General features: G+C 37.3%; 2 protein-coding genes across 2 annotated transcripts in view; one reads left to right on the forward strand and one right to left on the reverse strand.

Annotated features, from left to right (window-relative positions):
* Window positions 1-1,227: 1,227 nt before the first annotated feature.
* LOC120352200 lies at window positions 1,228-2,037 on the reverse strand. The gene is made up of 2 exons (XM_039431926.1): window positions 1,623-2,037; window positions 1,228-1,517 (listed from the first exon to the last, which is right to left on the reverse strand). Exons 1-2 carry the CDS (start codon window positions 1,828-1,830, stop codon window positions 1,228-1,230), a joined length of 498 nt encoding a protein of 165 aa, XP_039287860.1. The 5' UTR covers window positions 1,831-2,037.
* A 69-nt stretch (window positions 2,038-2,106) lies between these two features.
* Window positions 2,107-16,974, forward strand: part of LOC111046415 (muscarinic acetylcholine receptor DM1) — a 147,481-nt gene continuing 132,613 nt past the window's right edge. The window contains exons 1-2 of the mRNA XM_039431927.1: window positions 2,107-2,155; window positions 2,977-3,150. Coding sequence (XP_039287861.1) covers window positions 2,107-2,155; window positions 2,977-3,150 — 223 coding nt within the window. The remainder of the gene's footprint in view (window positions 2,156-2,976; window positions 3,151-16,974) is intronic.

Consider the following 16,974-nt stretch of genomic DNA (forward strand, 5'->3'; position numbering starts at 1 on the left):
TACAGTCCAAGAGTTCGCACACTCTTCAGGTAGGGAACAACATTTCCTGCAACAGTGATAGCCGGGAGTCTTTCCTGATCAAATCTGCTCAGAAGAGTTGGGAAGCCAAGAATGATGCTTTTCGTCTTTTGTGCATTGAGGATCAGCTGATGGGCATCAGTCCACTGCAGGAGTGACTCAATATTCTGGTTCATGGACTGAACTGCTTCTGAAATTCTTTCTTTTGAACAGTGAGCGTAGATCAAAGATCATCAGCAAATAGTGATAAGAACAGTTTGAGAAAACAGAGGAAACATTATTGATGAAACAGAGAAGAGAAGGGGGCCCAACACAGAGCCCTGAGGAACACCTCTCAAAACTGGTCTCCAATTAGAGGAATCACCCAGCTACCAAATACTGCCTGAAATCTGTTGGACAAATATGAGGAGAACCATGCTACTGCAGAATCGGAGAAGTGGCAATGATACTTCAGCTTATGAATTAGCAAGGCATGAGAAACATTATCAAATGCCTTGCTCAAGTCGAACTGAATAAGTAACGTGAGTAATCTTTTATCCATAGCTGCACGTATGTCATCTGTTATGCGCAAGAGAGCAGTACATGTGCTATGATTGGGCGGAAGCCAGACTGGAAATTCGAAAAGAAGTCAAAACTTGAAAGATATTGACTTACCTGAGCATGCACAATTCTCTCCAGTGCCTTAGATATGGAACACAGAATATGGATGGGCCTGCAGTCTGCAGGAGCGATTGGATTAGTCGATTTAGGAATGGGTTTCACCATGGAGCATTTCCAGAGATCAGGAAATTTTCCTGTCTGAAGAGACCATTGAATATGTGAGTGATAGAAGGTAAAATAACTGGTAACAATTTTTTATAAAATAAGCTTGGGATATTGTCAATTCTTTAGAGTTTTTTGAGCAAGAACATATTATCTTTGACACCATAGATGGAGTAACATGTGAGAAATAGAATTTCTCTGCCGGCAAGTTATGATTGAACTGCATGATAAGATGGTCTGAAGCCAGTGGTGCGTTGGATGCATCTGGCTGATTTGAACTGAGAGTGAAGAAATCGTTCAGTTCATTAAGAGGTATATTGATTCTAGTATTAGATCTGGCTTTATGCGCTCCTAGTCTTCTGACATTATCCCACAGAGTAGATGTTGAATTATTTTGATTAAACTGCCTGTGATAGAAGCGAAGTTTTGCATTGCGACTCATAGATTTCACACGATTTCTCCAGTTTTAAAGACCTCAAAGTCTATCTGGCTGCTGGTCCTTTTAAATACTCTTCTGGCTTTATCACGCTCACGTCTGGCAATCAGTATCTCTTCATTCATCCAGGGCACTGGTTTCCGCTTAGGATGCGCAGTACGCACAGGGGCATGCCTATCAAAAATGCTGTGAATCATATTATTGAATACTGCAACCTTATCATTGATGTCATCAATGAAACCTATAGTGTGCCATGGCATGTTGATAGCATCCTCAAGACATCTATCATCATTGAAATGTTTGAAGTCTCTATATAAATAGCTCACTGCAGACAACTCATCACATTTCAAGTTGTAGACTAAATAAATCATATCATGCATGGAGAAGCAAGGCATAGGTATCTGTCCAAAAGAAGAAACATAATCTTTATCACTCACCACCGCTAGATCTAGTAAAGTATGTGAATTGGGTAAGTGGTAAGTCGGGTCAACATTATTTACAATGTGGAAGTTGATAGAATCAAAGAGTGTCACGAGTTGCCTCCTTTCGAAGCTATCTCTCAATAGATTAGAGTTGAAATCACCAAGTAAGACAATATGTTGATAGCTATGCATTATCTGCAACAGAGAGTGCTCAAGGAGTGACAGTCGACCTGCTTTGGGTGGCCGGTATACAATCCCTACAAGAATTTTGTCTTCACAAGCTGTGATCTCTATGAAGATAAACTCCGGAGAGTTGGAGTAGGGTTGAGGAGAAGATAACACATGTTTGGGTGACAAAGAGGAGCGAACATACACGGCAACCCCACCTCTGTCCCTCCCGACTCTATTATTATTATAAATGGAAAGATATCTCAGAGTAGGTTTAAATGGTACCAGCATGTGAATAGGATGAAGGAAGGCAGACTACCAAAATTGGTGCTCAACTACCAGCCAGTAGGCAAGAGAGTCGAGGCAGATATGAGGTCCGGAACAGGCAGAGATGCCTAAACCCTGAAAGGTAGAATAAGAAGAAGAACTAAAATAAACAAAGATATTGAATATAGGTAATATGATACATAAAGGGTACTATGGAATTATTTTTTAACACGCGAGTGGTCGCACGGACTTGCAGAACGTCAGTGGTCGCCCGTGAGCATTTTGCTCACACTCACCCTTATGGCTCCCTAGACTATAAACAGTTGGTTTTGACAATGCTCTTTCAACATTTATTAATTGTAAATCTTTCTCAACGTGTTTTATGTTATCATGTACTATTAATGTATAATAACATAATACATGGAGGAGATTCCAAAAATACATACTGCAAATTTATTGTTAGAATTTATCATTTTTATGGGATAAAATAATCTACTCATGAATGGAATAAATATACCTTCTTCATTTGACTCATTTTTCGACATCTAGATAGGATAAAAAGATAATGTAAGTTTAAATCAGAAGATGGAATATAAAATAGGAAGATAATACCTATATATTGAAATTAGTCAACGTTCATTCTCTCATCATCATACTGTTCAAGGAATCAAACTGTTGAAGATTGTCTAGAGGACAGTCACAGCGAGGATTACATAAGCTGCCAACCTTGGAAAACGAAAATTCCCAAAGCTTCATACAAAAGTTACAATTGTGCGGCAATTTGCCGCGGGCGCGACTACTGGCGTGTTAATAATTAGTAAATCAAAAATAGCCCTATTGAAATACTTTATTACGAAATTGCACCAAACTTATATATATGATAAGTGATTGATTGTTTTGCAGGGTACTGGCCACTGGGTCCACACGTGTGTGACACGTGGCTGGCTCTGGACTACCTGGCCAGCAATGCGTCAGTATTGAATCTGCTGATCATCAGCTTTGATCGCTACTTCTCGGTGACGAGGCCCCTCACCTACAGGGCCAAGCGAACCACAAATAGGGCGGCGTTCATGATCGGTGAGTTATCATCACTCTTCAATTAATCATAACCTTCAATCCTTTTTTAATTCAGTATTGTCCTTTATTTATTGGTTCCTTTCGAAAATATATACGATGCGGGTAGAAATAACAGGCTTCCGCCAAAAACTACTCCAAACCCTAATTGAAATGCAGTCAACTCATCGGTAGGCTAATCTGGTTCTGTTCAGTTAATCATTCAATCCAAGTCGAAAATAATTCTATGTTATGCAACTCTAAATTTCTCCGATTTATAAACTTCCAAAAACAGAACCAAACAAGAAACAGTTCATCACGATCGATTAGAGTTTTAATTCAACAATCATAGTAACTAAGTAATTAGTAGAGTATTAATTAAATCAAAGATATAGTTTTTGAACTTATCATTGTTTTGATTTCATAATTGATGAGTTCTTGTTCATGTTACTTATTTACATATATACTGAAGCTGTATGGTTCGATATCACTGTCATAAAGTTAGTTGTGAAGATGTAGATGTGATAAAAGGTTTCAACTCACATGTATTAATATGTAACTATTTTTGTAGGGTTTCAATTGGTTGAGAAATCTAATCATTCATCTAATTCCCCGTGTTATAAGTGAATTCTGTTTTTGGAAAACGTTCTATTCCACAAGGTTGTTAATTATATTTTTTTGCTTGTCTATGTATTTTTGCATACTCGAGATCCAGTTGAGCTTAGTAAATCACTAGCAATTATAATTATGAGAACTGAGAGATTCTACTCAACATTTGAAGTTCATACTCAACCCAATCCTCTCTTTGATCTTAATGGAGTTCATATTTCAATCTTGATAACCTTGAGAAGATTTTTGTCCTATTTCGGTAGTCAAGTATTTGCAGTCTATTTATATCAGCTGAAATGAAAGATATACGGATAACATCTGGAGAATAAACGTCTCATCTGAAGTTTTGAATGATTGTAGAGCTCCAACTACTTTCTCAAAATAGGCTACAGGAGTTATCAAAGCCAACTACCATTTTTGTCATTCACTTTGAGCTAGAAGTGAGGATGAGTGTAGGCCTAATATTCTTCTTAGGTGTACATAGTGAACAGAAAATATCGAATTAACTTCTTCACTTGAAGGAGTGGAAGTCTATGCCTTAAGGAGTAGCGCAGGGTTTAATATTGCGTTCCCTCTTATACCTGGTTAATGACATCGAGAGTCACGTCAATTTCAAACTCTGTCTTTCTGCAGACGACACTATAGCTCTAATCACAAGTAATAACAGTGATTGTTATTAGTGATTGTTAACAGTGATAGTGATAGAGGTAGAGAGGTGTCTTGCTGAATTAGATTCGTGGTTTGTTTAGAATAGTTTCAGTGTATACTATAAAAAAGAAAGTAATTCCTTTCAGATTCAGATTCAGATTCAGATTCAGATTCCTTTATTCATGTGTTTAACAAAACATAATTCAACTTACGTTCTAGCGTTAAAAATAAATACCAGTAGCGGTAAAATTACATGGTGAATCATATTAAACTGATGAGTTCTACAATAATATTGAGCAATAATAATGATGAAAAATGCAAAAGTTAAGATACTACTGTAATGTTTTCACATGAAACGGTGAAGTTTGGACCTTAAGAGGCCATTCTCAGAGAGGGTATCAATGATATCCTCCCCTTCAGCACTTAACCGTGAAAAAAGAAAGTTGAAAATTCAAACGAAATATTATGTCTAAGCGAAAAAAATATCAATAAGTAGAAACCAATTCATAGAAACGATGAATAATTGAGTTAAATCAATTAACAGAGAAGAGTAAATAATAATAATGGGAAAAAATAAAGAAAAAGTTAATTCCCAATAATTAGAAAATCAATATGATATAATAATTGGAATAATGAGGGAGTGAAATTTATTATTAGAAAAAAGATTTGCAGATTTGAATCCAAAAATAATGTTGATAACAAAGGGAAATTATTGTACAGAAGAGATTTGTTAATGTAAGTATCAAGATAATATGATTATGAAAGTTCATGGAGGAATAATAATAATTCTAATTGGGAATTATGAAGGGGAAATTATAATACAAAAAAGAGGGGAAGGGATATAGAATAAGGTTGCTAAAATCCACTCGAGGGAAGAGTAAGAATAAGAAGCAATCTTAAATGTAGCCTATACACATTTTTATGCTGAATTCACATGAAATAAATAAAAAAGAGAAACCCCATAATTTTCTCTTTGGAGTGGAGGGAAATGATTATAGAGGATGAGAATAGGTATTAAGGAAGGTTTGATTGAATGTCATGCTGCTTTAGGGTTGGACAGTTTTAGCCATTTTTTTCTAAAAGATGATGTCTCAATGTATGGGTGAAGCCACTACCTCCGTAAACAAAGCCGTAGTGCATTCGTGTGACGCCAGCACTGATAGGGCTCCTACACCAATAGAAATTCGTTGATATCAGCTGATCTATTTCAGCTAGAGTTTGTATTGGTCTAGGAGTCCTACCTGTGCTGACGTCACACGAACGCACTACGGCTTTGTTTACGGAGGTAGTGGTGAAGCCCGCTCGACTCTCTATGGACCTAATTTGATTTGGGAGTGCATTCCATGCACGACAACCGCTAACAAGGAAGGATTTTGTATAAATAGTTGTTCGATGATTTGGAATTCTAAGAGTATTTTCACCTGTTCTAATGTGGGAAGCATCAATTCTCCTACCTTCATATACAAATTTAAAATCGTTTTTAAAATAGATTGGTTCACCATATTTTAAAATGTCCCTAACAAGTTTGATTATGCGAAGCATTCTCTGATCAGGTAACTTTAAAGTTGAACTATCAATATGGGCTTGAGTGATTCGTTCATGGCGTTGGAGAGAGTAAACAAACCTGAGGCAATAGTTTTGACATCGCTGAAGTTTATCGTTTAAGGTTACTTGCATATCATTGAGCACAGAATTACAATACATAAGATGTGGGAATATGAGCGATTTGACTAGTAACAATCTCATTTCTCTGGGAAGAATATCTTGCACCTTCTTCAATGAATGCATGGCAGAGAATACAAATTTACAAGTCTTATTAATTTGATCAGACCAGTCAAGATTTTTGTTCATAACAATTCCAAGGTTTTTAACTGAATCACAGTAAGCTACTTCGACACCATCAACATTAATTTTGTCAAGTGAGTTTAAATCGATGTTTTTTACTAGTCTTGAATATCCAATTATTATGGGCTGAGTTTTTATAGGGTTGAGTTTTAGTCAGTTTTTCTTTGTCCATTATACTATTGAAATTATATAGTGATTCATTTTATTTACTGTTTCATTAATTTTAGTGATTGGGCAGCTTGCATAAATTTGAAGGTCATCAGCATAAGTATGGAAACTAGAAAATTTGATGACAGAGGGTAGGTCATTCGCATAAAGAGTGAAGAGTAGGGGGCCTAGGATAGAACCTTGAGGGACGCCATGGTTAACATTTAACCAATTAGACCTATTGTTTTTAACAGAGACACATTGCTTTCTACCTGAGAGATAGGATTTGAACCATGCAAGGGTTTGATAACTAAACCCAAGAATAGCTAGTTTGTTCAAGAGAACTTCATGATCTACAGTGTCAAATGCTTTTGAGAAGTCAAATAGACTGAGGACAGTACACTTTCTCTGATCCATAGCTAACCTAATATCATCGGTGACACGCAAGAGAGCGGTTTCAGTAGAAAAAGATTTTCTGAATCCAGATTGGAAATTATGTAGTTTCCTATTGGCTTCGAAAAACTCTACAACTTGTGAATGAACAATTTTCTCAAGTATTTTGGACAGAGCGGGTAAAATACTGATTGGTCTGAAATCTTCAACTTTATTGAGAGAGGTGACTTTGTTTAGTGGATGTACTAGAGCAAGCTTCCAATTTCCAGGAAATTCGTTGTTTTCAAGGGACTTGTTAAAAATGAATGTTATGGTGGGCAGCACTGCAAACAATATATTTTTAATAAATTCAATTGGTATGTTATCCACCCCCTTGCATTGCTGTGACTACGTTGTATTGCTTTGAAAACGTCCAGTTCAGATATTAGATGGAAGTTGAATTTGTTTCCAAGTGGTACATTTGGATTGGTTACCTGATGTTTGAGATTATTAATATGATTATTGATGACTGTCTCGTCACGTTGTGTCGAATGAGAAACGAAATGTTTGTTAATATCGTCCAAAGGTAAGTCAATTTCAGTTTGGGATTTCTGTTTACCAAGGCCAAATTCTTTTATTCCGCGCCATAGTGATCTAGAATCTTGTCTATTGTCTGTCATGAATGAGTTCAAGTACCTAGTCTTCGAATTCTGTAGCTGTTGTTTTACTTTATTTCTCAAACTGCGAACTCAATTAAACTGTCTAAGTCAAATGTCTTTTTACATTTTCTGTGAGCTTTGTCTCTTTGTCCCATCATTTTGAGTATTTCAGGAGTCATCCATGGTACACGTCTGTTCGGACGTTATGAATGTTCCCCTTTATTGTAGGCCTTATTGAAGGGAACTTCAATAAGTTTAGTGGTTAGTTTTTTTTTGTTTCTTTTTTTACTTGGGAAAGGTTCCCAAGTTGCTTTGTTTCTTGTTTTTATCTATATTCGTTGTATATAGTCATTATTTCTCATCCCATCCTCTCCTTTCCGTGGGCCTCCTACTCCTTTTTTTATAAGTCTCCTCAAGGGCCCCTGAGGAGTGGAGATATTTTCCTTTTTTTTCCTAGTTTCCCTAGTAGGGTTCGTTATTGGTGGTTTTTGTTTTTTTTTTTTGTTATTGGAAGTTCTTCCAAGGTGGGCGGAATGTTCGGACGTTATGAATGTTCCCCTTTATTGTCTGGCGTAGTGTGGTGGAGGGGGCAATTAAGGGGTGATGCGTACAGCATAATCGCAGCCTAGCAGATGCTGAATTTTTCCTTTCAGAGGAGGTTGATATTTTATTGGGTGCTGAATACTTCTCCTTCATTCTGACTGGAAGAAAGGTGATTGGTCCAGCGGGTACACCATCTGCCCTAGAAACTGTATGGGGCTACTGCCTGATGGATAAGGTATCAGAGGAGAGAGTTAGCCTTGAAAAGATTTATACTATTGGAATGTAGGTTATCAAAAAATCCTGTATTGAGACAGTTGTATAATGAGTTTATGGAGGATTATTTGAAACAAAAGCACATGGTGCTAGCACCCAAACCAGTCAACCAAACAAAATACAATTTTTACATTCCTCATCATTGTATTTGTCGTATAACAGAGGATGGAAATATCAGTAAATTTCGGGTAGTCTTTGATGCCTCAATGAAAACTGAAAATGGTCCTTCATTGAATGAGATTCTCCACATTGGGCCCAGCTTACAATTAGATATTTCAAGTCTATTGTTGAGATTTCGATCTCAGGAGGTGGCAATTGCTTGTGATATTAGACAAATGTATAGAAATATCTCGTTGAATAGGAAACATCATGACTTCCAACGGATTTTTTGGCGATCTGATGATAGAGAAGAAATGAAAGAGTATACTCTAACAACTGTGTTGTATGGTGTATCATCATCGCCATTTCTTGCTATTCATACCTTGCATCAGTTGATTGAAGATGGAGGACAAAGGTTCCCTGCAGCCTCTGAAGCTTTACGGTTTTCTACTTACATGGATGATATAGTCACATCAGTCCCATCAGTGGAAGCAGCCAAGCAACTGCAGTCCGAGCTTACTGAATTGTTAATCAAAGGGCAATTTGAATTGCGAAAGTGGGCCAGCAATCATCCTGCCATTCTATCAAATCTCCCTCCAGAGCATTGTGCTATTGAAGCAAAAGATTTCACTTTGGAGTCTGACAAAACCACTAAAATTCTTGGCTTCCAGTGAAATCCAATTGGTGACTACCTCTTCTACAGGGTAAAGGTTCCATCCAAGCTAGCTACAAAATGGAACATTTTATCAACTTTAGCACAAATTTTTGATCCATTAGGATATTTGACACCTTTCATGCTTACCATCAAGAGTATAATTCAATATCTATGGCAATCTGGATGTGACTGGGACGATATAGCATCCGTGGAGGTAGTGAAGAAATGGGAGTTTATTTGCAACCAATTACCCCTGTTGGAAAAACTGAATATTCCTCGTTGCTTGAACTTTGAGCTGTGTGGAAATTTACAGCTGCATGGTTTTGCTGACAGCTCAGAACGCGGCTATGCTGGAGTGGTTTATTTGCGAGCCTCATTGAAGGATGGTAGCATGGTATGCACAATACTAAGATCTAAAGCCAAGGTAGCTCCATTGAAGAAAATCACACTGCCACGTCTGGAGCTTTGTGCGTTTGTCCTAGTAGCTAGATTATTACATGAAGTTCAAGAAGTGCTCTCAAAAATTATAAACATAGATTATATTGCATCTTGGACTGATTCAACCGTGGCACTGAGTTGGATTCGGTCTTCACCTCATCGTTGGGCTACGTTTGTGGCAAATCGTGTAAGTCAAGTACAGGAACACCTGTCTACAGAGCAATTCAGATATGTGCCAACCGAATGTAATCCTGCTGATTGTGCTAGTCATGGACTATTGCCCAATGAATTGATTGGTAATTCTCTGTGGTGGAATGGTCCTGATTGGTTAGCCAAACCACTGGAGTGCTGGCCACACCAACTCCATGGTAATGATGATGGAAATTCCAAACAGATTGAATTGGAAGCAAGAAAAATTACACTAGCAACACAGAGTAAAGAGCCCTCACATGAACTTCTTCTTATAAATAAATTTTCCTCATTGACTGTATTGAAGAGAGTGACAGCATGGATTAAGAGGTTCATTCACAATTGTTGTAATAAAGCTAGCAAACATACAGGTCCGTTGAGCACTGAAGAGTTGAATGAAGCAATGCTCTCTATAATTGCATTAGTACAAAAAGAATCATTTCCTGATGCTATAGCTGCTATACAATCAAACGATGAATTCATCACAAAAGGTCTTGAACAGTTGAACCCTCTTATGGATTCAACTGGGTTACTAAGAGTGGGGGGAAGACTGAGAAATTCAAGCCTATCTGATAGAAATAAATACCCATTGTTGCTCCCAGAAACTCATCACGTGACAAATTTGATTATAGATTACTACCATAAACTGTATTTACATCCTGGCCCAGCTAATTTGCAAGCAGTCATTCAAAGACAATTTTGGATCTTGAGAGCAAGGGACATAATTCGTGAGAGAACAATTAAATGCATGGAATGCTTTTGTGCAAAACCCACTGGGCAACAACCACTCATGGGAGACCTCCCGTCTGCTAGGCTGCAAGGAGTCAAGGCATTCCTAAATACAGGGATTGATTATGGTGGACATTTTGATATAACCCTAGGGCGACTGAGGAAGGCAAGAATATACAAGGCATATATTTGTTTATTTATTTGCCTTTCAACTCGGGCTGTACATCTAGAATTAGTCTCGTAATTATCAACAGATGCTTTTCTAGCTGCAATGAAACGATTCCTAGCAAGAAGAGGCACTGTTCACACTATGTATAGTGAATGTGGTACCAATTTCGTGGGAGCAAGCCGAAAACTGTCACAATGGTATGAGCTCACAAAAGCATCAAGGTTCAATGAGGAGATGACTAGAGAGCTGGGTAATCGAGGAATCAAGCGGGTGTTCTACCCTCCAGCAGCACCACATTGGGGAGGAATCTGGGAAGCAGGAATAAAATCTACTAAGAGATTGCTCAAGGCTGCAGTTGGTAATCAAATTCTAACGTATGAAGAATTCAGTACTGTATTAACCCAAATTGAGTGGATATTGAATTCAAGACCATTGACCCCTGTTAGTTCAGACCCAAGAGATTTAAGTGTGTTAACTCCAGGTAATTTTGTACTCATGGAAAGCCCAAAGGTTTGGCCAGAGCCAGAGGAATCAATTGAACCGGTGAACTTAAGAAATCGATGGAGTTTACTCAAAAGAATTGTATCTTCATTCTGGAAACGTTGGCAATTGGAGTATGTATCTAGCTTGCTAGCCCGAACAAAATGGTACAAAAAACAAAGTAATGTTAATATTGGAAGTATGGTTCTCTTAAAGGAAAGTGAACTACCCCCTCTACAATGGAGGCTTGGCCGAATAACGAAGATATTCCCTGGACAGGATGGAGTTGTGAGAGTGGTGGAGGTACAGACTGCAAAGGGAAGTCTCACTAGGGCTGTCAATAGGGTATGTCTCCTCCCTATTGATGAAGATTAGGCCTTATTGGAGGGAACTTCAATAAGTTTAGTGGTTAGTTTTTTTTTGTTTCTTTTTTTACTTGGGGAAGGTTCCCAAGTTGCTTTGTTTCTTGTTTTTATCTATATTGGTTGTATATAGTCATTATTTCTCGTCCCATCCTCTCCTTTCCGTGGGCCTCCTACTCCTTTTTTATAAGTCTCCTCAAGGGCCCCTAAGGAGTGAAGATTATTCCCTTTTTTTTCCTAGTTCCCTAGTAGGGTTCGTTATTGGTGGTTTTTGTTTTTTTTTGTTATTGGAAGTTCTTCCAAGGTGGGCAGAATGTTCGGACGTTATGAATGTTCCCCTTTATTGTCTGGCGTTGTGTGGTGGAGGGGGCAATTAAGGGGTGATGCATATAGCATAATCGCAGCCAGGTGCCGATTGACAGCCAATCGAACAGCTCACTTCTCGTAATGTCGATTTTTGCAGAGTGATCTATTGATTATTTATTGTGATTTATTACAAGTGTAGTCTCGTCTCGTATCGTGATCTGGACCTGGGATCCTGGAAGCAAGGAGGATTTGGACATGAAGGTAGGCCTATGTTGTTGTGCACTTAGCCATTTCAATTGTTCAACTTGCTACCCGATGCCAGACAACCCAAAAGTTCTCGATGTAATTATTGATACAGGTCCACAAACCAGAGTGCTGTTTGAGCCAGCCTCTGTCGAATTAAACAATGTCATTTTCTGTTTATCCTCCTTGTCACATAGGGTGCATGTTTATCATACAGATTGAGTGTCAAATTTTCAAAAGTTTCAACCATTGCATTAACAGTGGGTAAGGTTTCAATCTGATGCCAGGGGGTTTGAGCAATGTCAGTCAAAAAAGCGTCTCCGTCAATGTGTTTGAAGTCTCTGTAAGTAATAAATTTCTGAGTGGGTTTAAATTCGCATGATTCTATCAAAAATGGGGTTATTGGTGTCTAATTGGATTAAGTTTATCATTTTATCTCTGTTTAATTTTGCTGCTTTATAAATATGGAATTCTTCTTTGACATTCAGTTTTTGACTTTTATTACCATAATTGAGTATTTTCATATTGGAATTTATATCTGTAAAATTATGGCCTGAATCTATCAAGTGTTCAGCAAATGCCGACTTTTGTGTATAATTTTTAGATTTTAGTGCTTGGATATGTTCTCGAAACCTGATATGGAAATTTCTACCCGTTTGCCCGATATACACTTTGTTGCAATCACTACATTTAAGTTCATAGATTCCAGATTTTTTAAACTTATGTTGCTGTACATTTAAATTTGATTTCTTTTTCATCAGTTCGAATGCATTATTTGTTGTCCTATAACCTAGAATGAATTTATTTTTTGTAAAGGTTTTTCTTATAGCTTTATTGAATATTGTGTTATATGGAACATAAATATATTCTTTATTTCCTACATTTCCTTGATTCTTTTGAGTTCTATTCTGTATTAATTTTCATTTTGTTTGTAAATCATTCTATCAATAGTTTTGGTATTATATCTATTTGCTATTGCCATATATTTTATTATTTTCTTCTCTTTTCTGTAATTATCTTTCGACATGGGAATATTTATTAGCCTGTATATCATTGAATTGAAAGTTGAAATTTTTTTGCCAAGGATGATTTGAATCTCTAGGAATTATACAATCTGTATGCGTGGGTTTTCTATGAATGCTAAAATCATGTTTGTTATCTTTCATACTAATCGTTAAATCAAGGAAATTTATTCCATGTTCTTGAGCTTCCATCGTAAATTTTATAGAAGGTTATATTGAATTTAAATATAATTCAAGATCTTCATGTGTTTTATCTTCATTATCATACAGACATATTATATCATCAACATATCTGTGTCAATAAATAATATTTTTCTTCAGAGGATTATTATCATTCATTAATTTAGATATTTCCAAATTGTTCATGTATATGTTAGCCAGATAACCTGATAAAGGAGAACCCATTGCCAAACCATCCTTTTGTTTGTAATTTTTCTCATAGAATTTGAAATAATTTTGATCTACACATACTGTTGTCAATGCTATTAGATCTTCTATTTCATCATTATTTATATTATTATCTATCAAATTTTGGAATACTAGTTGTTTACTCGACAGAGGCTAGCTCAAACAGCACTCTGGTTTGTGGACTGTATCAATTACATCGAGAACCTTTTGAGATTGTCTGGCGTCAGGTAGCAAGTTGAACAATTTAAAGTGGCTAAGTGCACAATAACATAGGCCTACCTTCATGTCCAAATTCTCCTTGCTTCCAGGATCCCGGGCTCAGATCACAATACGAGACGAGATGAGACTAGTAATAAATCACAATAAATCAACAGATCACTTTGCAAAAATCGACATTACGAGAAGTGAGTTGTTCGAGTCGCTTGCAATCGGCAACTGGCGGCAATTATGCTATGCGCATCACCCTTCAATTGCCCCCTCTACCACACAACGCCAGACAATGAAGGGGAACATTCATAACGTCCGAACATTCCGCCCACCTTGGAAGAACTTCCAATAACAAAAAAAAAAAAAAAAAAACCACCTTTAACGAACCCTACTAGGGAAACTAGAAAAAAAAGGAAAATATTTTCACTCCTCAGGGGCCATTGAGGAGACTTATACAAAAGGAATAGGAGGCCCATGGAAAGGAGAGGATGGGACGAGAAATAATGACTATATACAACCACTATACAAAAAAACAAGAAACCAAACAACTTGGAAATCTTTCCCACATGTAAAACGAGAAACAAAAAAAAACTAACCACTAAACTTATTGAAGTTCCCTTCAATAAGGCCTAATCTTCATCAACAGGGAGGAGACATACCCTATTGAAAGCCCTAGTGAGACTTCCTTTTGCAGTCTGTACCTCCACCACTCTCACAATTCCATCCTGTCCAGGGAATATCTTCGTTATTCGTCCAAGCCTCCAGGGAAGAGGGAGTAGGTTACTTCCCTTCAAGAGAGCCATACGTCCAATGTTAACATTACTATGTTTTCTGTACAATTTTGTTCCGGTTTGCAAGCTAGATACATACTCCAATTTCCAACATTTCCAGAATGAGGATACAATTCTTTTGAGTAAACTCCATCGATTTCTCAAGTTCACCGATTGAATTGATTCCTCTGAGTCTTTACTCTGTGTTGCTAGAGTAATTTTTCTTGCTTCCAATTCAATCTGTTTGGAATTTCCATCATCATTACTGTGGGTTTGGTGTGGCCAGCAGTCCAGTGATTTGTCTAACCAATCAGAACCATTCCTCCACAGAAAATTATCAATTAATTCATTGAGCAATAGTCCTCGACTAGCACAATCAGCTGGATTACATTCGGTTGACACATAGATTATATTCTATGTTTATAATTTTTGAAAGCACTTCTTGAACTTCATGTAATAATCTAGCTACTAGGACAACCACACAAAGCTCCCATTTCTTCACAACCTCCACGGATGCTTTATCATCCCAGTCACATCTCGATTGCCATAGATATTGAATTAAACTCTTGAAGGTAAGCATGAAAGGTGTCAAATATCCTAATGAATCAAAAATTTGTGCTAAAGTTGATAAAACATTTCGTTTTGTAGCTAGACTGGATGGAACCTTCACCCTGTAGAAGAGGTAGTAACCAATTGGATTCGATTGGAAGCCAAGAATTTTAATGGTTTTATCAGACTCCAAAGTGAAATCTTTTGCATTAATAGCGCAATGCTCTGGAGGGAGATTTGATAGAATGGTAGAATGATTGCTGGTCCACTTTAGCAATTCAAATTTCCCTTTGCTTAACAATTCAGTAAGCTGCAGTTGCTTGGTTGCTTCCATTGATGAGACTGATGTAGCTATATCATCCATGTAAGTAGAAAACCGTAAGGCTTCAGAAGCCACAGGGAACATTTTTTCTTCATCCTCAATAAACTGATGCGTAGTACAAATGGCAAGAAATGGCGATGATGATACACCATACGACATAGTTGTTAGAGTATATGCTTTCATTTCTTCTCCCTTTTCGGATTTTTTCCATTTTATTTCAACATTATCATGTCTATCATCATCTAACTCTTCCAAATTTCGTTTCTCCCTTTCAAAAACATCTTCTCCAATTTCCTTTTTCGGTATGGGTCTTCCCATTGGTTTGATTTCATGTGGACTATGAATCACTTTTAACTCTTTCCTTAAATTACCGTTGATTGGTAAATAACTGTTGAAGGCTATACCTTGTTTACCTGGAACTTCTTCTAAATTATCTCCCAATTCTTCTCCTCGAATCATGGAAACATTTTCTTCGACATTAGTTTTACCTTCAAGATATCCTGATATCTCCCTCGTATTTGTTTCCTTGGATGGTAATTCTACAATGTATCTACCAGTATTCAAAAGACAAACAGTTGATTTGTATATCTCCTCACAAGCCATTTCACTTTCCAATAATTTTTTTGTCCTAGGTGGCTCTTCTACGACCCAAAATCGCTTCACCAACTCTTCTGAATTAGCATTGGAATACATGCACAGATTATTTGAGATAGTAGAACTCTCCTCTGATACCTTATCCATCAGGCAGTAGCCCCATACAGTTTCTAGGGCAGATGGTGTACTCGCTGGACCAATCACCTTTCTTCCAGTCAGAATGAAGGGGGAATATTCAGCACCCAATAAAATATCAACCTCCTCTGAAAGGAAAAATTCAGAATCTGCTAGCTCCAGTCCTTCAATATGTGCCCAGTACGCATTTTTTATCTGATTTGTAGCTGCTATTTTGTTGACTCCCGACGCGGTAATTTTTAATGAAGGGGAGTTTTGTATTTCAAATTCACAGTTAGTAATTTCATCTGTCACTTCCAGTTTAGTATCAGATAATCCATAGATTGGCAAACTATGTGTTTTCTGTACCACTAAACCCAGTTTTTTCATGCATCGCCTTGTAATGAATGACTCGGTGCTTGCACTATCTAATAATACTTTGACCTTATGATAATTGCCTTGATTACCTCGAACTCCCAATTTAACAGTTGGTAACAATACTAAGGAACTATTTACATTCGAAAATACTTTCTTAGCTGAGTCAGTAACAAATGTTTGATGGCTTTGATCAGCGATGACGTGCACGTCTACCCTGCTCATTTGTTTATTACCGGCCAATGTGTTGGTGTTTTCAACAGGCGGCTGTCTCGGCTCTAAATGGAGGAGCGAATGATGACGCGAATTACAGTGACTGCACGGCTTCCTTCTTCTACAATCTCTAATAAAGTGCCCTGCCAATAAACAGCATATACATAGTTTCCATTCTTTTACACGTTTTAATCTATCAGACGGTTTGAGATTCAAGAACACTTCACAATTTTCCAGTTCATGAGAATTATTACATTCAATACATTTCAGCTCATCCGATTTCGATTTAACAATCATAGCTGAAGCTTTGTAATTTCCCATAGTGGGTTTCGATTTCCCAAACTGCTTACGTGAGGAGGCTTCTGACGATGTAGATGATCCCAATAAATCAGTGGATTTAGTAGCCTCTAAAATAACAGCTTCATCATTCAAAAATATTTGGAAGTTTTTCAAATCGGATACTGTTCCAATTCTTAGCAGTCTCTGCCACTTCTCTCAATTCTTCAGT

The sequence above is a fragment of the Nilaparvata lugens genome, chromosome 7 (genome assembly GCF_014356525.2).
Source record: "Nilaparvata lugens isolate BPH chromosome 7, ASM1435652v1, whole genome shotgun sequence".
NCBI classification, from domain to species: domain Eukaryota; kingdom Metazoa; phylum Arthropoda; class Insecta; order Hemiptera; family Delphacidae; genus Nilaparvata; species Nilaparvata lugens.

Excerpts from the sequence above, each read along its gene's own strand:
- LOC120352200 (XM_039431926.1), bottom strand. The coding sequence starts at position 1,830 with ATGCATAGCTATCAACATATTGTCTTACTTGGTGATTTCAACTCTAAT. Across the intron at positions 1,518-1,622 it reads AGATTATGTTTCTTCTTTTG|AACATTTCAATGATGATAGA; the intron begins GACAGATACCTA and ends ATAGAGACTTCA.